This window comes from Ursus americanus, chromosome 22 (assembly GCF_024610735.1).
Source record: "Ursus americanus isolate L20-20 chromosome 22, mUrsAme1.1.p, whole genome shotgun sequence".
Classification (NCBI taxonomy): domain Eukaryota; kingdom Metazoa; phylum Chordata; class Mammalia; order Carnivora; family Ursidae; genus Ursus; species Ursus americanus.
In genome coordinates, this window is record NC_142148.1 from 21,921,661 (window position 1) to 21,945,898 (window position 24,238).

The 24,238-nt window shown below is 41.3% G+C and overlaps 1 protein-coding gene across 4 annotated transcripts in view; it reads left to right on the forward strand.

The window, feature by feature from the left end:
• The window catches only part of NDRG3 (NDRG family member 3), a 72,579-nt gene that overhangs the window by 26,324 nt on the left and 22,017 nt on the right, over positions 1-24,238 (forward strand). For 2 of the 4 annotated variants that reach the window (XM_045804551.2, XM_045804553.2), the window contains exons 3-8: positions 2,081-2,116; positions 14,074-14,179; positions 15,398-15,518; positions 17,305-17,367; positions 19,132-19,192; positions 20,272-20,358. In XM_045804551.2, coding sequence (XP_045660507.1) covers positions 2,081-2,116; positions 14,074-14,179; positions 15,398-15,518; positions 17,305-17,367; positions 19,132-19,192; positions 20,272-20,358 — 474 coding nt within the window. The remainder of the gene's footprint in view (positions 1-2,080; positions 2,117-14,073; positions 14,180-15,397; positions 15,519-17,304; positions 17,368-19,131; positions 19,193-20,271; positions 20,359-24,238) is intronic. The other 2 variants (XM_045804552.2, XM_045804554.2) reach the window with 1 other exon arrangement.

Sequence of the window (24,238 nt, forward strand, 5' to 3'; positions counted from 1 at the left end):
CACTTGAAATGTGAGTAATGTGACTAAGAAACTGAATTTTTTGTTTTAATAAATTTTAATTGACACATGTGGCTAATGGTTACCATAGTAGATAGTGCCACTCTAGACCATCTCAGCTGGTTCTGCTAGTTACTCTTATGGAGAGGACAGGTTATATCTTGGGGTGTGTGGTGTTTTGTTTTGTTTTGTTTTAGGATTTATTCATTTATCCTAGATGTGGAGAGGGACAAAGAGAGAGGGAGAGTCTTAAGCAGACTCCACGCTGAGCGCGGAGCCCAATGCAGGGCTCGATATCACAACCCCAGGATCATTACCTGAGCTGAAACCAGGAGTTAACTGCCCAACCAGTTGCACTACCCAGGTGCCCCGATGCAGAACTGTTTCTAAGAGGATCTTCTTGAAGGGGTGTGGGACTGCTTCGAGCTCCTTTGGGATCATATATCTAGATCCTGGCCGGAGGGGCAGCTTTTGGGAAGGTGCTTAGTAGCAGTTCTACCGGAAGCCATTCTAGACAGAATAGAATATGTTATGATAACACAGTTTCTAAATAATGAAAGGGTTTTTTTTCCCGGGGAGGGGCTTTTATTTTATGAAAGACCAAGTCAGAATGGATTTTTCCTCTAAAACACGTCATTCATTATCCTTTTTATATACTCTTAGGTCATATATTTTGCAACTCTGGCATCTGAAATGCTACAAAAGTGCCTTTGAGTCATTGCCATTGATTCTTTTTTTCAGTCAAACATTACTATGATATAATCTGTTTTTAGAGGCTTGGTGAATTCTTGGATCTTTTGACTATGTTCTGCTTTTTAAATGACTCAGTGACTTGTCCTTTTTCCTATCAGCAATTTCACAAGATGCAGCAGATACGCCAGTGTATTAGGAATCCGGTTTTGTCTGTCTTTCCCTCCTTCAGTGACATTGCCTTTTTCCCTTGTTAAATTTACGAGTCTTCCGGGAAGCCTGGGTGGCTCAGTCAGTTAAGCATCTGCTTTTGGGGGCGCCTGGGTGGCGCAGTCGTTAAGCGTCTGCCTTCCGCTCAGGGCGTGATCCCGGTGTTCTGGGATCGAGCCCCACATCAGGCTCCTCTGCTGGGAGCCTGCTTCTTCCTCTCCCGCTCCCCCTGCTTGTGTTCCCTCTCTCGCTGGCTGTCTCTCTCTGTCAAATAAATAAATAAAATCTTAAAAAAAAAAAAAAAAAAAGCACCTGCTTTTGGCTCAGGTCATGATCCCAGGGTCCTGGGATCAAGTCTTGCATCGGGCTCCTTGCTCAGCAGGGAGCCTGCTTCTCCCTTTGCCTGCTGCTCCCCCTGCTTGTGCTCTCTCTGTCTCTGACAAATAAATTTTAAAAATCTTAAAAAAAAAAATTACAGGTCTTCCATTTCTCTTTTTTTTTTTTTTAAGATTTTATTTATTTATTTGACAGAGAGAGAGAGCCAGCAAGAGAGGGAACACAAGCGGGGGGGGGGGGGAGTGGGAGAGGAAGAAGCAGGCTCCCAGAGGGGGAGCCTGATGCGGGGCTTGATCCCAGAATGCCGGAATCACGCCCTGAGCCGAAGGCGGACGTTTAACGACTGAGCCACCCAGGCGCCCCGAGGTCTTCCATTTCTCATCCATCTATATCTTTATTTTCTTCTTGATCCTTTAATTCCTGGTTCTGGACACCCTGGCTCCTGCCTTCCTTTGCTCTTCTCAGGGTTGGCCTTCAACCCCATTTTTTCCAGGTACTTCCTAGGTGGGTTGTGAGTGTGCTCTAAGACTCTGATCGATGTTTTACCGTCTTCCCACAAGTTCTCATTGCTCTCTTTAGGTAGGGAAACAGGAAGTTACAAACTTCAACTGGACAGCCGGACTCCTTTCCTTTATCTTCACACGAAGCTTGCCAAAGTGTAATCTCACCTTTTATTAACATATGTTAGGAGCCCACCCTGCCTCTGAAGCCTTTTGATGAGAACCATCTTAGTTTTATGGCAACCAAGAGGCTGCACGTGCACTGCTTGCACTGTGAACTGAATTTGCTGCACATTTGGGGAAGCCACATGGGGAAACTGACTGTGTTTTCTGCCTTCTGTTGACAGACTGGTACACGAAACTTCCAGGACTTTGACTGTCAGGTAAGGACTGTACAAGCACCGAAGGGGGGCTATGTACAGGATCTCTGCAGTGCTTCCCTCCCTGTCCTGGTGGCCTGTAGAAGTGGATCTCTCTTCGTAGCTAATCATAACTCCTTCATGTTCTTTTGGTCATTGGATCTAGTTTATTTAAAATGATTTGCTCTCATGTTCAAAAATTGCCTGCCAGGTGCCTGTTTTATGGTTGTAGATTACTGGGTTGAACTGTCACTTTGTGATTAAGATCTCCTGTCCTCAAATGATATTGGAAACCTCAGTCACAGGTGTTAAGTAGAGGGTTGTCACTTCACTGCAGAGAAGGTGGGGGAGGGGTAGTTTGGAGGGGAGACATCAACAAAATGTTTTCCTTTTCTTTTTTTTTTAAGTTTTATTTATTTAAGTAATCTCTTTACCCAGTGTGGGGCTCGAACTCATGACCCCAAGATCAAGAGTTGCATGCTTCTTTGACTGAGCCAGTCAGGTATCCCAACAAAATCTTTTTCTAAAAGAAAAAGACAAATTAAGCATTATTAATACAAAATGCAGTTTTCCTTTGGTTTTATGCTTGGAGATGCAGAATTCAACTTGACTCATTAGTATTTAATTAAATGATTTTGTTCTTCCTAGTTGCTTTCACCTGTAGCTCTGTTGCCAATTTGAAAATCAATAAAATGAACCAGCATCTCTCCATCTACCTACTTTATCTATTGACTGGCCCTGAAAGAAATGGGAGGAAGGAGTGAGTACATGGGAATGAGAACCTTATAAGCCCATGCAGCCTGACTGTCCTACTTTGGGGATGGATGTCATAGTTGTGGCTATTAGAAGCAACATAAAGTAGACTCAGTACTAGGCAGGGAAGGAAGGTGCTGGAAAACCAGCTTCCTTGCTTCCAGGATTCAGCCAACCTGTACATGCACAGGCAGATAGTTATTTTAATTTTATTTTATTTTTAAGATTTTATTTATTTATTTGAGAGAGAGCATGAGCAGAGGGAGAGGGAGTAGACTCCCCACTAAGCAGGGAGCCTGATGAGGGGCTCAATCCCAGGACCCCAGGATCATGACCCCCAACCAAAGGCAGAGCTCAGCAGACTGAGCCACCCAGGCACCTTCAAGTAGATAGTTATTTTTATTTTATTTATTTATTTGACAGAGAGAGAGGGAGCACAAGCAGGTAGAGCGGCAGGCAGAGAGAGAAGCAGGCTCCCCGCTGAGCAGAGAGCCCAACGTGGGCTCAATCCTGGGACCTTGGGATCATGATCTAAGCTGAAAGTAGACACTTAACTGACTGAGCCACCCAGGCACCCCCAGATAGTTATTTTTATTTTTTATTTATTTATTTTTAAAAATTTTATTTATTTATTTGACAGAGATAGAGACAGCCAGCGAGAGAGGGAACACAAGCAGGGGGAGTGGGAGAGGAAGAAGCAGGCTCATAGCGGAGGAGCCTGATGTGGGGCTCGATCCCATAACTCCAGGATCACGCCCTGAGCCGAAGGCAGACGCCCAACCGCTGTGCCACCCAGGCGCCCCCAGATAGTTATTTTTAGATAAGCATTTTTATATTAAGTACAGTGGAGTCTCTCTATAGCATTAGCATTGAAAGGAAGAACTAATCTATCTTACAAGCAAACCAGTTATATCATAATAATATTTACTATAGAAGTAAACATACATCATCTCCAGTTCTTGGAGCACTGTCACAAGGTGATTTTTATTATGTTTGTTTTACAGATGAGGAAATTGAAAATCAGGTTTCATAACTTGCCATTGGGTAGAATTGCAGTTGCAAAACCCCACCCTTCCTGGATCCGTTGCCTATTCTTTCCAACCTGGAAATGTCTAGAACTGAGATGTTGTAAAGAGTCGAGTTGTTCTTAAAGCTGAAGTTCTTTAACAGAACAGGTGTAACTTATTTTGTAAGGGGTAGGTTCACAGCATCGTTATCAGTGTCAAATACCTCTTGTTGTGACTATTTGGTACTTTATATAACAAGAGAATCAACCTAGTGCTGTTGAAGAATCACTTGCTATAGGTCTTTTACTCAAAAAATAAGTCATTTTTGGATAAGTGGTGGCAGTCAAGTTTGGGTTTACTTGTTTTTAATTTGATCTAATTCAGTTATGGTTTGGATCTAGGTTGAACCAGTTGAATTCGACTGTTGTTAATATCTGATATAATTTACCTAGAAGGAGATCATTTGAGGGAGTATGACAGTAAAATTCAAGGTGAAGAATTCCAGAAATAGTATGTATACTTCTACTTGAAAGTATAGAAGAGGGGGGCACTTCGTTGTCTCAGTTGGTTAAGTGTCTGTCTTCAGCTCAGGTCATGATCCCAGAGTCCTGGGATCAAGTCCCACATTAGGCTCGCTGCTTGGTGGGGAATCTGCTTCTCCCTTTGCCTCTTTCCCCCCACTCATGGGTGTGCACTGTCTCACTGTCACAAAAATAAATAAATAAAATCTTTAAAAAAAAAAAGTATAGGAGCTTTGATTTTCACCAAATTGAGTACCTCCTCCCCCCAAAAAGAAAAATTAAATATAAAAAATTACAGGCTCAGTGTGCGTGGGTGGCTCGATTAGGCATCCGACTTTTGATTTCAGCTGGAGTTGTGATCTCAGGGTCCTTGGATCAAGCCCCACATTGGACTCCATGCTCAGTGGGGAGTCTGCTTGGGATTCTGTCTCTCTCTCTCCCTTTGCCTCTCCCCCCTTGAACACTCTCTCTCTCCCTCTAAAATAAATAAACCTTTTTAAAAAATTACATGCTCACTGAAAAATAGATAAGAAAAAAACAAAAAGTAGGGGCACCTGGGTGGCTCAGTCGTTAAGTGTCTGCGTTCGGCTCAGGGCATGATCCCAGAGTCCTGGGATCAAGCCCCGCATTGGGCTCCTCCACTTGGGAGCCTGCTCCTTCCTCTCCCACTCGCCCTGCTTGTGTTCCCTCTCTCGCCAGCTGTCTCTCTCTCTGTCAAATAAATAAAATCTTTAAAAAAAAAAAAAAACAAAGTAAATCAAAATTAGTTATTATTTCACTAGTGTTGATATTTGGTATATATCCTTTGATTTTTTTCACACATAAATATACTTAGATAGAAATGAAATTGAGCTTTAGAAATATAATTATGAATCAGTTTTTTAAAATTAAGGCTTAAAAATAGTCTGGCAGGGATGCCTGGCTGGCTCAGTCAGAAGAGTGACTCTTGATCTCAAGGTCGTGAGTTCAAGCCCCACGTTGGGTGTAGAGATTACTTAAATATTAAAAAAAAAAAAAGTCTGGCAAAAACTCTTGATATTTTTGATGAAACCTTAATATAGTAACATGTTCTAGCCTTGTGAAGTCTAAGTTTTAGTTCAGTCCTGATACAAATAGAACAGTGGTGTTTGTCACTGTCTGTCACATGTCTGTCACTGGTTTTGAATGTACAGGCGATTTGTGCTCTAAAGAAGAAAAAACCATAGACCCTTCTTTTTCTCTCCTTCTAGCACCTACGAATGTTCTTCTACCACCATTCTTGTCTGTTTCTTTGTGAAAGGCTTATGTGATGTTCTGGAGACTGGGACAGCTGGGTCAGGAGTCTAGCAACAGGTTGATAGAAGGCCCAAGAGCTAGAAACTGTGATCTGAGAAGTCTAGAATGACCTGGTTTGCCTGAGGGGGTCCCAGAAACTATTGGGCATTCTTAGGAGACAGAACAGATCCAAAGTCAGCATTGTCACTAAATGGAAAAGCATTCAGCATTGGCATTGGTGTTGACCATTAGCATAACTGTGGCACCATATTACCTGAAGCCGTTTAATCAGGGCTTCCTTCTGATCTCTGTCTTGCCTCAGAAAAATCGTTAAGGCATATTTGATGATGTCCCTGGGAAGTTATCTTAGAATCATCAACCAAGCTCACAACTTCAGTCTAAACCACCTTTTCCCTCTATTTTCTTTACCGATCACCTACGTGCTCCCCCTCCCCAATGATTGAAACTATAATCAGAAGTTTATAGTTTCTGAGGGCACCTGGCTGGCTCAGTTGGTGGAGCATGTGACTCTTGATCTCAAGGTTGTAGTTCAAGCTCCATGTTGGGCCTAGAGCTTACTTAGAAAAAAAAATGGTTTACCATTTTTCTTGGTTCTTTGATCATCCTAAGTGACTTCTTTGATATTTAGCTCCCCTGAGGCAAATGGCAGTTTTATTTGGATATAAGATAATGTGGGAAGAGATAGAGGTGACATGCTTAGGATTGATGAGAAGGGAGAAAAGAGCCTACTGCCAGTTGAAACAATGGATCAGCAGGCTTATTGTCCATTTGTCTACGTCAGTGCTGCTTAATTCTCCTCTCCTTGTGAGACTGTTTAAAGGCTTAGAATTAGAGCTGAGACAGATGCTATAGCAATATATATGATATATTGCTTTTAAAAATAACACTTACCGGGATGCCTGGGTGACTCAGTCGGTTAAACATCTGCCTTCGGCTCAAGTCATGATCCCAGGGTCCTGGGATCGAGTCCCACATCAGGCTCCTTGCTCAGTGGGAAGCCTGCTTCTCTCTCTGCCTGCAGCTCTCCCTGCTTGTGCTCTATCTTTCTCTGACAAATAAATAAATAAAATAAAATAAAATAAAATAAAATAAAATAAAATAAAATAAAATAAAATAAAAGAGTTTAAAAAAAAAATAACATTTATCTGAGGGCACCTGCCTGGCTCAGTCAGTAGAGCATTGACTCTGGATCTTGGGGTTTTAAGTTCAAGCCCCACGTTGGGTGTAGAGATTATTTAAAATAAAAAAAAAAATAAAAAAACACATATCATCAGAAACAAATTGAGAAAATTCAGAAAAGTATAAAAATATAGGTTGCCTGTCATCCTACCTAGAGATAACGATATTTTGTTATATTTCTTTCCAGTTTTTATTTTTATGTTCTGGTTAATGAAAGAGTACATGCTTATTTCTGAATATTTGGAAAACAGAATTATAAAGAATCGGAAAAAAACTCATAATCCTATAATCCAGGGACAACTATATTAATGTTTAATATTGAGATAGATTTGTATATTTATATGCATAATTTTTATAAAAGTAATTTTTAAGTTTATGTGGTTGTCAAGCTGGATATACCCTTGTGTCCCCTTTTATGACTTAATATTAGAACACAATCTCATTTCTATATCATTTTATTTTTTTTCTATATAATTTTAAAGCACTCATAAACAAAATTTCTGGTAGATGCCTATTATTTCCTCATCTGGCTATACCATAACTTAACTATTCCATTATTTTTGGAAATTAGATCACTTATGTTCAGTTCACTGAACATTTTCGTGCATAAATTTTACCCACATTTTAGAATATTTCTTTAGATGGATTCTTGGAATGAGTATATTTAGGGCTCTTGGCATGTCTTATCAAATTGTCTTCCACTTCTACCAGAGAGGTACTCAATAAATATTAATGGAGAGTGAAAAGCTGCTGTCTACCAGGATATATCATTCTCGTAGAAGAGGCTAATAATACAGTGAACTCATAAGAATGGAGTTCTTGTTCCTAGAATAATCCAGGCATGCCCAAGGGCTGAGTAATTTCATGGTAGCTGTTTAATTGCAGTAGCTATTTAGAAGACTGATTTATAGGACCCAATTGTGAGGATTGGTACTTAGTACTGCATTTCAAATGTATGTTTGTGGCTGCCTCTTCTAAAGCATTTAAACAGCTTTAAACTCTTTCTTTTTGAAAAGTTAAAAATTCCTTAAGTTTTTATTCCTGGTACCATTACTACAATTTACTAGGCGACATACCTGATGTTATGAAAAGAAAGAGCTACAATAGATAAAAAGACCTCAGGAACGTACATCTAATTGGCACTACATTGCATTAATCATTAAACAGCTTTAAACTCCTGCAGATCACTTGTTGAATGGGCATTGTTACAAAATAAGGATTATGGGAAATAAATATCCTGAACGCTCTTTCCACAGAAAAGAGGTGTTTGGAGAGAGCTGGGATTCAATTAGCTGCTACATTCTGTGTCAGAAAGCTTGACCAGCTCCATGTTCTTCCCTGGCCTTGAAGGATGTGAACGTGGCCCCAGTCTACCTTGCAGCCTCTTGTCCCACTGCTTCCTTTATATACGTTCCCCACCTTCAGGAAAGCTGGAATTATTGCTGGCCTACCCCACTTCTGCCTCGTGCTTTTCCTTTCTGGGGGCCTTTGTTCACATTTCCTCCCCTTGAGATGCCCCACCTTTTTTGGTTTGATTTCATTATAGTTGTTTGTGGGCATGGTCAAGGAGGAGGTTGATTTTAGTAAGTTCTAAGGATATAGGTGACTTTATTCTCATTGGGGGAGAAAAAAGAATCTTACAGGAAAAACAGATGTCCTTTTTATCGGCACCCCATTCTCCTTTCCCTTTTCCCCTGTCGCTAGAAGGTTTTATTTCCCTGATGAGCTCTGTCATATCATGGGCACAATGGCTGCCGGCTTCCCCAAAACCATATTCTTCAGTTTAGCAGCCTCATTACTTAAGAGAGGATCTTTACCTGTAACTCTAGGGAAAAGTCCAGGGGTGGACTCTTGTAGGCTTAGTATGTATGGGTCACGTGTACATTTTTAAACCACTTACTATGGCCAAAGGGTAGGGTGTTTAAATTGGCCAGACCTGGACCCCCTCTTACCTGGGCTTTCCTACATGGAGAGTCAGTGTTCCGGGCTGTTGCCTGTGGGTTAAATGACCATTCACTCTTTTTCTTCTCATTGTTAACATTATGAGGAAGATATTGGAGTTGGCTTTGAAGGAAAAAAGATGTGTGCTGACATATCATAAAAGTGGCTTTCAGGGGCACCTGGGTGGCTCAGTCGTTAAGTGTCTGCCTTCGGCTCAGGGCGTGATCCCAGGGACCTGGGATGGAGCCCTGCATCGGGCTCCCTGCTCTGCTGGGGGCCTGCTTCTTCCTCTCCCACTCCCCCTTGCTTGTGTTCCCTCTCTCGCTGGCTGTCTCTTTCTCTGTCAAATAAATAAATAAAAATCTTTAAAAAAAAAAAAAAAGAGGCTTTCAGATGAAGAGCATGATTTGTCAGAAGTTTGAGAATTGTGGGTGGTTGAAAAGTAACAGTGGAAGCAGTCTGTAAGAGTGTTGACTGAACTAGGCTGAAAGAAGTAAGAGGTAGGAGGGAGAGAGCTGAAACTAGAGTCAAGGAAAGGTGTCATGGAACTTTAAAAAGGAGGTGATCTGTTGATAGGCGGAAGGCTGAGTAATCCTGGAGGCAGATTATTTTACTATGGGAGTAAATGAGGTTATGCAAATGAACCTCACACCACTACACAGAGGTAAGGTAGTAGAGGTGTTATATCAAAAATTCTTATATAACAAAAACTGTACCCAGGGCTCATAAGTAGCCTGCTTATTAGAAACAGAATAAAATTTCATGCTCACAAAAATGTTGACATTTCCGAGAGTTGTCACATACCTATTTCAGACTGACCAGGGCATGAAGTGATCAAAAGTTAACTGAGTTCAGAGAGATAAGACAAGTCAGATTGTGTAATTCTGGTAACAGCACATTTACCTGAGGGAAGAGGACTCAGAAAAAAAGGTGAAAGTTTATTGTAAAATAAACAGTCACTCAAACACCCGACTCTTGGTTTTGTCTCGGGTCATCATCTCAGGGTCGTGAGATCGGGCCAAGTCAGGGCCGGCGCTCAGCAAAGTCTGCTCAAGATTCTCTCTGTGCCTCTTCTTCTGTCCCACCCCTCTCTCTGTTTCTCTCAAATAATTCTTTAAAAGAAGTAATGGCAATATCCTAAACTCTTAAATTCTTTTTTTTTAAGTTTCTAACTCCAGTTAACACAGTGTTATATTAGTTTCAGGTGTACAATAAAGTGATTCAGCAATTCCATACATCACTGTGTGCTCATTACAAGTGCACTCCTTAATCCCCTTGACCTGTTTAACCCATCCTCCAAGCCCCCCCCCACCCCCATAAACTCTTAAATTCTTTAAAAGGCTTTTTGATTGAAAGCTACATCTTTGATTAAGAGGGAGAGGCAGGCAGTCCAGGATGAAGAGGGGACCAATATGATTTCAGGTCATTTTATAGCTTGGAGAATAAAGAGATCATGTTCAAGAAGTACGTAGCCTTGGAGATGGTAAATAATCATAGTGCTAGGAAAGATCTATGACCAGAGCCTGTTAGACACTATTTGTGCTTTGCCCCTTGAGCACAGGCTCTCATTGTGTAGTCACACTCTCTAGAATGCTGGGGTGAAGGGTGAGGTAATTGGAAAAACAGCCTGTGAAACAGATGATCATTGACTAAAGCAGAAAGGTGGCAGCAGCATCCCCCCTGCAATTGCCTGACCATAGCCAGGGGCTCTGCACACTCATCTCCAGATGGAGTCTTGTTCCAGCTATTCAAACACAGAGTCACAAAGGATATATGTACGAGTCCATGTGGAGGTGAGTGTCTCCTTTCTTTTCATATTTTTTTATTCTACTAAGAATGTTTACTTTCACATACTCTGAAAATGAAGAGAAACTAAATGAGACACTGACAAATAAGTGTTGTTCCAAATAGGGCAACCAGATTGACAAATAGGGCCCAGGACTCTTGGCCCATGAATACTTCGGTTGTTACACGATCTGCGGGCTTGTAATGGGGAGGTAAGGGCTGAGATCTCCCTAAAAGGTTGAAATCCTGTAGGAATCCAGTTTTAACTATGAATTTCTCCAGATTATGGGATGATGACAGAGTGGTTACTTTGCCTTGTTCCCTCTACGTATACAGTGTTTGTGTTGTTTTTGGGGTGTTTTTTTTTTTACCCCATTTGTTATATCACCCTTTTTCATCATCCTTCTCCAGAACTTCCCTGAAAGCTCACTATCCCCCACCGCGTCCCATCCCTCTGCATGCTCTCTTCATCAGTTACCTGACCTTGGGAGGTCCTGCTAGTCTTTGGGCCAAGTGTTAACTGTATTTTCCCCTCCATCCTCAGTAGCACAGCTAAGGCCAAGCCGGAGTATTTTAGTAAAACTCTACTGAAGGTTTGTATATGACAGAATGAAGTCTCCAGCAGCCTGATTGTGGAGCTGACATATTGTTGCACATTCTCTTCAACTTGGGTTCTCTTGTAGTGTCACCCATCTGGCGAGGAGCCAGCTTCTTCCTCTTTATTCCTTTTCTCTTTGGAGAAGTAAAACATGGAGTGTTGGGGGGAAGGTGGTAAAAAATGAGAGAGATCAAAGCCTCCTTGAGTTCCTTTATGAATCTGTCACCTCCCAAAAGGAAACACAATCTTAAAGTTAGGGTACATTCCTTCTCCAAGTTTTTATACCCTAAATATATGTATGTAAACATACAGTCTATATAGTGTTGCTTTTTAAAAATCTGCATTAAGTGGTATATACATACCTCTCTGCATTTCTATTTAGCATTATGTTTTCAAGATTTTCTATGTATTGGGGCGCCTGGGTGGCGCAGTCATTAAGCGTCTGCCTTCGGCTTAGAGCGTGATCCCGGCGTTCTGGGATCGAGCCCCACATCAGGCTTCTCCGCTGGAAGCCTGCTTCTTCCTTTCCCACTCCCCCTGCTTGTGTTCCCTCTCTCACTGGCTGTCTCTCTCTGTCAAATAAATAAATAAAATCTTAAAAAAAAAAAGATTTTCTATGTATTAATGCTTCTAGTTCTAGTTCATTTTAATCTGTATTTCATTATATGAATATATCATAATTTATCAGTTTTCCTACTGATGAATATTTAGACTATTTGCAATTTTTTTGACATTATAAATAAGGCTGTGATGTACCCCTCTGTGTATATCTTTTTGTGTGTATGACCATGTTTGAGAATTTCTTTAGCTTACACCTAAAAGTAAAACTGCTGTAGGGTAGACACCTCTTAACTTTACTAGACATTACAGAATTGTTCCCCAGAGTAGTTGCTCCAGTTTGCATGTCTGCCAGCAGTGTATGAGAGTTGTTGTTTCCCTGTATCTTGGTCAACACTTGGTATTATCAGACTTCAAAAATTTTGCCATTCTGACGTATGTGAAATGGCATCTCATTAAATTTAATTTGCACTTTCCTGACTACTAATAGAGTTAATGTCTTTCTCCTCGATTTTCTATCACAGTTTCCTATTTCTTTCATAGCACTTAACCACATGTTGTTATTATGGGTTGGTTGATTTGTGTGTTCATTGCCTACCATCCTGTCTAGAACATAATCTCTGTGAGAACAGGGATCACATCTCTCTTGTTCACTGTTTTATCCGCAGACCTCAATCCAGGGTCTGGTAGTAGAGATTCAATAAATAGTTGTTTAATGAAGGAACCTGCTAGTGGAAGAGGCGGGGAGGTGGTTCCTTGGTAAGTCTGCTATTACTACAAGAGAAATGCTCGTACAGTAACTGGAATTTATTTCTTTATATTCCTCCCATCCAAACCCTCTACTTTATTTCGTAGCCAGTTCGAAGTATCTGGTTCTTTCCTTCATTTCTTATATCCCCTTTCCAAGCCTTTTGAATAGGCTTGAATAGAAGGTAGCAGAAATAGAGAATCATAGAAATAGTCACTCATGGTTTGATTTGATAGAGATTATCTGCTCCAGCCTGGGGCCTGTGATTTGAAATACACTGATATTGACTTAGCCGTGATTATTTTGTGCCCCACATCAGAGAAGAAACCAAAGTTCTGATGAGGTTCATTATTAGATAGCAAATTAAGTTGGAAGCCCTTTGCCTTTGTTGGGATTCTTATTGGAAGAATTAATCTTATCCTAACTACTATCAGACTCTCTGAGATAGGCGAGGACTTCATCAGCAGAAATTCACTAGTCTAGGCATGGTAATTTTTTATTTTTGAGAAATACAGACATCCAAGAGTACTAGAATAAATCTCAGTGACTTTTCTACAGTTCCCTTTTTTCTGCCCAGTCATTCTTAGTGCTGGTCCCAGCAGCTCCAATTGCAACTTATTCCAGCTTTATCTAGTTCCTGAGTTCTGTTCTGACTACATTTTAAACTATTCATTGTCTCTATTAGGATTCTTTGGGAGTGCAGGGAACAAACCCACCTAAGCTAGCTTAAACTAGACACAATCCAGGAATGTCTCAGAAGTTAAGATCAGAGACAGCTAGAACCAAGAACTAGAGCAGTGGAAATGTCTACTAAAAGCTCCCAAGTGGGGTGCCTGGGTGGCTCAGTTGTTAAGCATCCAACTCTTGATCTCAACTCAGGTCTTGATCTCAGGGTTGTGAGTTCAAGCCCCCTCCATGCCCAGTATGGAGCCTACTTAAAAAATAAAAATAAAATAAAATAAAAGCTCCAGGTTTGCTTCTCTTTTCAAGAAACAACCAAGTCAAGGATAAAATCTTTGTCCCAATTATAATATTCTCAGGGAAGGATGCATACCCAGCATGAACCAGATGCCCACCTGTCTCCAAAAGCCATAACCATAACGTTACTTCTACAAACATGGCAGCCAAGAGCCACTCCTGTAATGTATGGATGACACAGGAGGGCAGCTGCCAGAGGGGAAGAGATGTTAGGCAGAGGCACCAATAGATGTCTACTGAATTTATCAGTTGCTGAACATTAGTTTAGAGGCTCTGAAACCTAGCAGCTCCTTCATATCTTCTGCTTCCTTAACTTTTCTTCCCTAAGTCTTATCTGGCTCCTTCTCCAGCTTGCTGTTCTCCTTTTCATAGCCACTTGCAAGTGTATTCTTAACAGATCCCTGACTGCCCTCACTTAAGATAGTGAGGATGAGAAGATGTATTTTTTCCTCTCGTTTGTTTGTTTATCTGGAAGGAATTAGAAAGTGTGTATCATAACATCTCTCTGGTATGCTTATAGTCCAGTGATGTGTCCTGCCCCTGCAAGTAGGAAATAGCAGTAAATAGGTATTGTGGAACTTCAGCCACCTGGGAAGTCCATTCTGCCTTTGCTGAGACCATACATTCTCTTGTTACAGGAACATGACATAGAAACAACTCACGGTGTGGTCCATGTCACCATCAGAGGCCTACCAAAAGGAAACAGACCAGTTATCCTGACATATCATGACATTGGCCTCAATCGTATGTATTTGATTTTATATCTTCCTTTTTATTTTAATACTTGAACTTTGTGTATTTATTTTTAAAAAGAAGAAATCCCAGTGTTCTAACAGAGCACAGGTTTTTTCCTCTCTGTCTTATCCTTCCCTCCTCGTTGCCACATATGTTAATGGGAGGATTACGGTGTCTGGGAACTGTTCAGGAGAATGTGTTTGGGGATACTGGAATTATATCTCACCTTTGTGTCTTAACTGCTAAAGGATGAACTGGTTAAGAGAGTAGAACCAAGGGGCGCCTGGCTAGCTCGTCAGTAGAGCATGCAACTCTTGATCTTGGGGTCGTGAGCCCCACGTTGGGCATAGAGATTACTTAAAAAATAAAAAATAAAGTATGTCTCTTAAGAAAAAAATCAGTTGTTTATTTTGTTTACATCTATACTTCTTTGGTTCTTTTTATATTTCAAGTTAGAAAATCCAAAGTTTGAACTTAACTTTGTTGTGAGCTCTTCAAGATGAATTAGTGAAAGTGTTCTTGCTGTGGCCTGTCATCCGTGATTTTAAGTGGACTTTTCTAGATGGTAATATAAGATTCTGGCCCTAGCCACAGGCTCAGAGCCTATACTTGTGTTTTGTCCCATGCTTCTCTAGCTTACAAAGGTGGCCTACATTTGAGGCTACAGTCTAGTGCTGGAGCTATTGTAGCCTCTTTTGCATGAGAAGTGATATAAGCAGTTATACTAATAGGGTAGAAAGTGAAGCAGCAGCCCCTCTCTACACCCCAGCAATTTTGCCAAGAGACAGTCTTCCACATGGTGAATCTAAGCTGCCCAGGATATTTACTCTAGCCAGGTTCTTAGAATGTAGTCAGCGTCTCTGTGTCAGATGGAGGAATAAGGTACATGAGAAATGATAGCATTATGGGTGCAAGATTATTTCGTGCAATACCAGAATCGGTTCCCATTTTGTAGACATTGTGTAGAATTGAGAATTTATTGTTGTTTTCAGGTCATTGAGATGTCTAGTATTCAGCCTTTAGGGCAGCTTAAATCACATTGTTCAGACACCTCATTTTAGCGGAACAGTGATTAAAAGGGGGGAAAAGAGTGAAAGAGGACGACATTATGGAATTAATTGAGTGAAGGAAAACTGGAGAGAAATGGAGAGGACTTTTATGTACAGTCTGTTGAAAATTGGGGAGAGATAGAGAACTTGCGTCTTATGAGTATTTTTACTCTTACAGATAAATCCTGTTTCAACGCATTCTTTAACTTTGAAGATATGCAAGAGATCACCCAGCACTTTGCTGTCTGTCATGTGGATGCCCCAGGCCAGCAGGAAGGTGCACCCTCTTTCCCAACAGGGTAAGGCCACAAGCAGGATCTTCTGGAAGGCATGCATTTAGATGAGCAGATGATTGAGCTCCAGTGGGAGAAGTAGTGTTGATTTTAGCATAGCCTAGGAGTTATACTTATCAACCAACCACCCTCCCTATTTCTCTTCTTGCTCCAAGAGGACTGTTATGTACAGTGTGTTGAGGAAAACTGCATGTTTTCCTATATCCAGGAATGGTTCTCCATAGATGGGACTCTGTCTCCCTGTAATTGCAAGGCTTAAGTGTCTGAAACACCCACTTCTCGCTGTCCTGTATCTGTCCCCTTCATCATCTTTTTAAAATCTGTCATTTCTGTGTCCCTCCTTGAAACTTCCAACTACCTAGGCCCAAACTCCAATCCCTCTGAGCTTCCTGGGAGCACCTCGCCAACCTTACCTCCCAATCTGGTGACAGGAATTTGGATATTTTGTAACTGTTTATTCTGTGAAGCTGCCCTGTCAGCTAGAGATGCATTTTGAGTGGACTTGGAGCTCTTGGCCTCATCCTAAACCTGCTTTACATGGTGGAGCCACAGTCTCCCTCACTGATCCCTGGACACTGTAGTTACTGAGAAGACCTTGGGAAGAGGAGTGAAAGCACAAGCTGTAGAATGCTGGTTTTTCCCCTTTCCCTTGGCTCCTCTCCAGAGCTGCCTCTGCCAGTGACTGTTGGGAAGTAGAGCCCTGCAGATGAGTAAGAGCTAACACTTACGTGGGACTGGAACAACATTCCTCACACCGCCTAAAGCACTTCACATTTATTAAGTCATTTAATCCTCAGAGACCTATGGGACAAATTTACTATTATTCCTGTTTTACAAGTGAGGAAACTGAGGCCCAGAAATGTTAAGTAACTTGGCCAGGATTACATAACAAATAAGTAGCAGAGCTGGAATTTTAACTTAGGCAGTTTGGCTCCAGAAGCCACGTTATTGACTATGTCGAAGCTGTTCTGTCTCTCAGATGCAAATTGGCCAGTGACCAGCGTATATCCAACTAAAGATCCAGTTCCTTTTCTCTGTTTTGTGCACAACTGGCTCAAGAGCACTTCCTTGCTTAAAAAGTGTTTCAAACAGAAGCAGGCTGCCTCCTCTGTCTGGTACAGAGTAAATCCTGCCTCATATATAGGAGATTGTCTCAAGATCTCTTTCCATCTCTGCTTCTGTAATCTCTTTGGATGTTCCCTTTTGTTGGATTCCTAGTCTGAATCAGTTTCTGGACTTGCCTGACCATCTTAGGATCCTATGGTTCATATCATACACCAGATTCAAAAGCAATATAGTAACCATGTTATCTTATGCCTGAGTAAAGCAAATCAGCATTCATGATGAGTCCAGGAACTGTGACTAGGTGGTTAGGCCCAGTAAGGCTTTGTTTATTCTTTCCTTTAGCTGCCTGAATATAAGCCACAGACCAAGAGCCACTTCTTCAGTTGACTCTTACTGCTGGAAGTTTACTGAGCCTCAATCTCAGTTAAAGTGATTATTAGGGATTTGGAAATGCACTAGGAGAGAGCCATATTACCTGTTCTTTTCAAATGGCTTCCTCTGGTCCCAGAGACTGCCCTTTAGAATATGGAGAACATGGATTCTTCTTTCTTCTTAGCGTGGAAGAGTAGAGAGTTGCACAACATGTCACAATCATTTCCGCACTTCATCTCCTTTCAGCCTTTGTTAAAGAGAATGCTTTTATCTAAGAACCCCATATTCTTCTAGCTATTCTTGTGATTGGGAAATGTGAGTGTATTCTAAGTCAGAGGTATCTTCTGAATTTCAGGTACCAGTACCCCACAATGGATGAGTTGGCTGAAATGCTGCCTCCTGTTCTTACCCACTTAAGGTAGGTTCATTCTTCAGTTCTTTCACAGTTTTTATTGACTTTCTACGATGTGTCCAATCTTGGGGCTATGATGGTGAGCAAAAGGAATAGTCACTGTCCTCATGGAGCTTACATCTTAGTGGGAGGAATAATTAACAGCAAATAAGCAAACAAATAATCACAACTAAAGTGCTATAAGAGAAGTCAGTGAGGGTGATATTAGAGAAGGATCAGGTTCACAGAGATATGGCTAGCTGGGCAGTGCCTCTCTAAGAAGTTGTCATCTAGGGGCAACTGGGTGGCTCAGTTGGTTAAGCGACTGCCTTTGGCTTAGGTCATGATCTCAGGGTCTTGGGATCAAGCCCCGCATTGGGCTCCCTGCTCCTGGGGGAACCTGCTTCTCCCTCTGCCTGCCACTCCCCCTGCTTGTGCTCTCTCTCTCTCTCTCTAAGTAAATAAAATCTTTTAAAAAATTCCGTTAATAAATTCCTTTTAAAAAAAAAGTTGTCATCTAGGCTGAGACCTAGACAGAGAGCCAAGCAAGATGATTCTAGACAGAGGGAATAGTATTTCCAGAAGTCTTAGACCAAATGAGCAAGTAGGAGAAAGGCACAGAGTGAAATCTGAGAAAGAGGCAAGGACCAGATTACATAGTCTCACAGATCAGGTAAGAATTTGGGATTTTATTCAAAAGATATGTATGGGTTTTAAGTAGGGGATTGATATCCAGTTTTATCTTTTATTTTTATTTTTATTTATTTTTATTTTTTTTAGTTTCAGATGTAGAATTTAAAAATGGGTTGGATAAGAATGTGCATTAATTTTACTCTTTTTTTCAATTTAGTCTTTTAAAATGATCACTCTATAAAAGTTGCATTTCAGCAAAGCTGTTTACTTTTTTAATTTATTTTTTTTATTTTTATTTTTTTTTAAGATTTTATTTATTTATTTGACACAGAGAGACAGCCAGTGAGAGAGGGAACACAAGCAGGGGAAATGGGAGAGCAAGAAGCAGGCTCCTAGCGGAGGAGCCTGATGTGGGGCTCGATCCCAGAACGCCGGGATCACGCCCTGAGCCAAAGGCAGACGCTTAACGACTGCGCCACTCAGGTGCCCCTATTTTTTATTTTTTTAAAGATCTGTCTATTTATTTTAGAGAGGTGGAAGGTGCAGAGGGAGAGGGAGAGAGAATCCACAAGCCGACTCCCTGGCTGAGCACAGAGCCAGATGCAGGACTCAATCCCTACCTGAGCCAGAACCAAGAGTCAAGCACTTAACTGACTGCACCACCCAGGTGCCCCAAGCTGTTTACATTTTTAAAAGGGATTACTCTAGCTGTGGAGAGAATGGGTTGGAGAGGAGTAAAAGAGAAAAAGCAGGGAGACCTTTAAACTATTACAGCAGTCAGGCAAGAGGTAATAGCCTGAGTACTGGATGCCCTCAGGGGAATGCAGTGAAGTAGATAGAGATAGGAAAGAAATATTTTGGAGGTAGACTCTACAGGACTTGCTGTTGAGTTGGACATGGAGGTGACAGGAGAGGGAACTGTTAGAATGACTCCCAGGTTTTAGTCCTATTTCATTTAATCCTTAAAATCAACTTAGAAGTAGGTAGTTATATCCTTTTGTAGATGGGAACTGAGGCTCAGAATTAGAGAACTTTGTCAAATTCTAGAATCCAGTAAGCATCAGAGCCAGATTTGAACCCAGTTGTATTTTTTCCATTATGCCATGTCACTTCCAAATGAGTTAACCTTATCGGTGTTGGTTATATCCCCTTTCATAGTCTGAAAAGCATCATTGGGATTGGAGTTGGAGCTGGAGCTTACATCCTCAGCAGATTTGCAGTAAGTACATAGAGGATTAGTCTCAATACCCTTGAGGCACTGCCTAGGTCACAGCTCTACTTCTGTGTTAGTTACCAGGTACTACTCTGGGTCTTCTGTATTTCTGTAAATTCCGTGAACAGCAGATACAGATTTGTTTATAAAGCCCTGTTTTGTACTTACAGTACCTGAAAAATCACAAATGAGGGAGTACATCATCAATAAAAGGTAATTGTTAGAGAGGACTTATGGAATTTTGTGCAGCCTTTAAAATTTTGTAAGAAGAGCTTGTAATGATATGTGATTCACATATACTGTAATGTTAACAAGAAAGTTAGACTACAGATCCACATAGTTTGTCATAAGCATAGGAAAGGACTGGAAGGAAATATACCAAAATGTGAACAGGGATTAATGTTGTATAGTTAGGTAAAATACAAGCTTTTATTTCCTAATTTTTATAATTTCTATTTATCAGATTTTCTATAGTGAGCATAATCAGTGTAATCAGAGGGAAGGAAAGTAAACTAGAGAGTTTTGAGTGTACATAGAAATGTTTGTTTTGATTTCTACTTAAGAAATAGAAATAAAGAAATTTTTTAGATGCCTCCTGCGTCATAGGACAGTCTTCTGGGGCAGGGTGGTGTCACCCATTTGTGTGGTTTCTGAAAAAAATGTAAGAAGCTCCTTTTGGGGACAAGGGCATATGAGTATGAAATTCGCCAGTATAAGCCACAGCAGCCCCTTATGCCAAGTAGTTCCAAGGGTACTTTCCCAGCAGGGAAGACCCACCATAAGCTAAACAACTGCGGAGATGCCAAGTGCCTTCCTCTGCTGCAGAAATAAATATCACGTCTCCTCACAGATCCTTGCAAGGCAAGATCATTTGAAAGCACTTTAAGGAACTGGTTTTCCAGTTGCTAAGTCAGACTTAAAGAGCAATTTTTCCAAATATTCTTCCTAGCACCTCTCTGAAGTCTTACTTTCAAATCTGAGGCATTATGGCATAATGCATAATAAGAGATGAACCGTGCTCCAGTATTTTTTAGAAGAATGCTGGGAGTGGAATTTTTGAACGTTCTGTTTGTCTCCTATTTCAGCTCAATCATCCAGAGCTCGTGGAAGGCCTTGTGCTCATTAACGTTGACCCTTGTGCTAAAGGCTGGATTGACTGGGCAGCTTCCAAAGTAAGCACCAAATGGTATTCATTGGCTCGTCTTGGTCCCTTCTTGAAATGTCTTACTTTTATTTTTATTTTTTCATTGAAATATATCCAGTTAAAGGCAAAAACTTTTAAGTATATAGCTTGATGAATGTTTACATATGTAATTGCCACTCAGTCAATATACAGAATATTTCTACCTCCGGGGATTCCCTTGTGCCTTTTCTTTAATTAATACTTCCTCTCCTTCCCAGATATAACAGTCACTCTGACGTCTGTCACCATAAATTGGTTTCCTCTATTCTTAAATTTCATATAATTAGAATGCTAGAATACATATTCTTTTGTATCTGGCTTTTTTCATTCATTGTTGTCAGCGATCCACCTTCATGTTAGGTGTAATGGTAGTTCGTTTTATTTTATTTATTTAGTTAGTTAGTTACTTAGTTATAGAGGGAGAGAGTGAGGGGAGGGGCAGAGGGAGAGGGGGAGAGAAAATCTTAAGCAGACTCCAAGCCCAGCATCCCCAGCCCTGTGCAGGGCTCAATCTCACAACCCTAAAATCATGACTTGAGCCAAAAGCAAGAGTCAGACGCTCAGCTGACTGAGCTACCCAGGTGCCCCACAGTACATGTTTTCATTCTTGTTAAATAATCTATGGTGTGAATAGGGTGAGGGAGTGGGAAAGAGAATCTCAAACAGATTCCCCGCTGAGGGCGGAGCTGGATGTGGGCTTGATTTCAAGACCCTGAGATCATGACCTGAGCAGAAACCAAGAGTTGGACGCTTAACTATGCCACCCAGGTGCCCCTGCCAGTGTACTTTTAAAATCCATCTATCTCAGGGTTGTAGGATTGAGCCCCAGGTTGGGCTCGCTACTTAGCGCAGAGTCTGCTTGTCCCTGTCCCTCTGCTCCCCCCCAACCCCCAAGTGTGCTCACGCTGTCTCTCTTTCTGTGTCTTTCTCGGCTCACTCTCTTTCTCCCATAAATTAAAAAACAATAATAATAAATAAATAAATAAATAAATATCTTTTTAAAAATAAATAAATCCATTTATTTCAACTTTAGTCCATTCTGATGACATGTAAAATTCCTTTCCAGGGGCACCTGGGTGGGTCAGTCAGTTAAGTGTCTGCTTTCAGCTCAGGTCACGATTCCCTGGTCCTGGAATCCAGCCCCATTTCTGGCTCCCTGCTCAGTGTGGAGCCTGCTTTTCCCTCTGCCCCTCCAACTGGCTCGTGCTCTCTCTCTTAGTCTCTCTCTCTCAAATAAGTAAATAAATCTTAAAAAAAAAACTTAAAAAAATAAAATTCCTTTCCAAAGATTTCCCTTCACAAATTGTCTACAACTTTCTTTTGCATTCAGATTTTGTTTGAAGGCTTTTCTTTCCAAACAACCGGTCACATTTAGGACAAAATTACTTTCTTTTACCTCAACAAAAATGTATTCCCATTCCTTGCATATTCCTTACACATCTCCAACTTTTTTTACATATAGAGTTACTTTCTTTATTTTCGTCAGTCTTAATTACATTTAGCAGAATTTTAACTCTTAGAAACCTTAGTCTCCAGTGAAAACTCAGTAGTAACCAATTGTGAATTCTTACACCAGAATTCTTTAGATGGAAAATTTATGAGTCAATTAAGCACAAAGCATGTTTTTCAACAGATTTAAATATCCTTAGTTTGGGGCACCTGGATGGCTCAGTCGGTTAATCATCTGCCTTGGGCTCAGGTCATGATCCCAGAGTCCTGGGAAGGAGCCCTGTGTCAGGCTCCCTGCTCAGCGGGGAGTCTTCTTCTCCCTCTCCCTCTGCCCCTCTCCCCCTCCCCCTCGCCCCTGCTTGTGCTCTCTCTCTCGCTCACTCTCTAAAATAAAATCTTCTAAAAATAAAATAAAAATATCCTTAGTTTTCTGCCAGAAGAAGCCAAAAGCACAAACCTGTGTTCAATAATCAATGCTTTACTAGTCCATCCTATTTGGAAAAGGCCTAGATGTCCAGCAAATTCAGTCCAATTTATCATCCAAGCAAAACTTTAAAGTTTCAGTTTACCAAAGACTTAGAAAGCTATCTTAACAATTACCCATGGAAACTTTGACACAGACAAAATTAACCATCATCTTAAGCCCTCTTTTTGCTGACAAATTACAACAGAAATCATGAGCTTAGTTCACCTTCAGCAAACCTTGGCAGAATAAAAGTTTTGTATTTAATGCTGATAACTCTAAAGACATGTTTATCTTAATTAAACCAACAAACTTAAATTAGTTTAAATACTGAATATGTTCCACTTAAAAGTCAATCAGTTGGGTCAACTTAAAAGTCAATCAATTTGTTCCCCATTGTCAATTTTTATTAGAGACACTGGTGGGGAAATCTGAAGTGGATGTTAGTCCAAGGGGGTACACTTCGTTCCTTGACAGTGAGGGGAGGAGGAGCCAATGGTGCCAGAGGCACCAAGGATGGTACAGGAGCCAGTTATACAGGCTGCACCCCAAGGTGGTGCAGAAACAGAGGAAGGGGTGAGGTGCCACCAGGAAGCCTGGAGGTGGACACAAGCCTAGAGGGCAAAGAAAGAAATCTCCTGGTCCTAAAGCTCATCAGCTTAGACAGAGATGAAAAGCCAGGTGTTTTTTTCCACCAACAGGTGGAATTAGGCAGTCCATGTCAGGCCAGAGAAGACAGGGAACTTCCCCAAAACATAAGGAGTTTTGGCAGCTGCTTGGGAATATTCCTTAAAGTCCCTGTCACGAGGTAGACTAACCACAGACAGTTGGCTCCAGTTGTCATAGCCATTAACCCAGGAAATGAATGAGGGAGAAGCTCCCACATACAAGAGTAACCTGTGTCTATTAGGAAGGAGGAACAGTGAGAGAGTCAGTGTGCCCCTCATTAGGGATGGCCTGTGTTTCCTCCTGCAACATGGGTTTATTCGGAGGAGGTCTGTTTAGACAATTATCATCCAGTATATCAGCAAGGAGTTTCCTAGCCTGCTTAGTAGCCAAATACTAGAGGCCCTTAAGTCGGGGTCCTGATTTAGAACCAGGAAGGCCTGGACAGAGGGTACCTATTTGTCCTATTTCCTGAGGAAGGAATCTAACTGATAGATCATATTGAGGCTGTGCGGTGTTACAAAAGATCAGTTTGCAATCTGAATTGCTTCCAGTGGGTTAAAAGGCATCCCAAAGGAGAGTCCTTGGGAACCGAAGAAGCAGCCCAGAGAAGGTCCATTACCAAGAAAATCCCCCCCACCCTACCCCCCCCCACTCGTGGGTGGCGTCCCACACAGTATATGTCAGAGGTTCCTGGTGTCAAAGCAGCCAGAGGTATCCCTTGAATAAAATTGCTATGATGGCCATGATCACCACCCTGCCCTGCCATAAAGGCCCTGTAGGAGGGATTGCTGGCGTCTCCTCGCTTTACCCATTGCTTCTTAAGCTACAAATGGGTGCCAGTGAATGGACCAAAATACCATGCCCTGCCATGCCGTGAAGAACCTGCCATTTTAAACACATGGGAAACACTCAAAAAGTTTTCCAAGGAAAAGTTACCCAATTTTGTAATTTAAGTGGTTAGTAGGGGACATCGATGAAGAATGGTAAAGATAGAAACCTGTCATGGTCTAAACCACATTCCAACACATGTAGTCTTTACAGCCGACTTCCCTAGGAAATGGTCCCTGATTGGGTTTTAATTGAATCAAGTATTGGTTTCAGCTGGCTCTGGGTGGAGGTCTTGTGGCCAGAAATGGCTAGACCAGAGATGTCACATTAGACCAATGAGGAGGAAGCCTTACATGGGAGTCTTAAGATTGGCAGTCGTACTAGTGACTTAGGTGGCTGTCCCGTGTCCAAGAAAGACAGCATTGTATAAGAATAGGAATAAAGAGAGGGCATCAGGTTT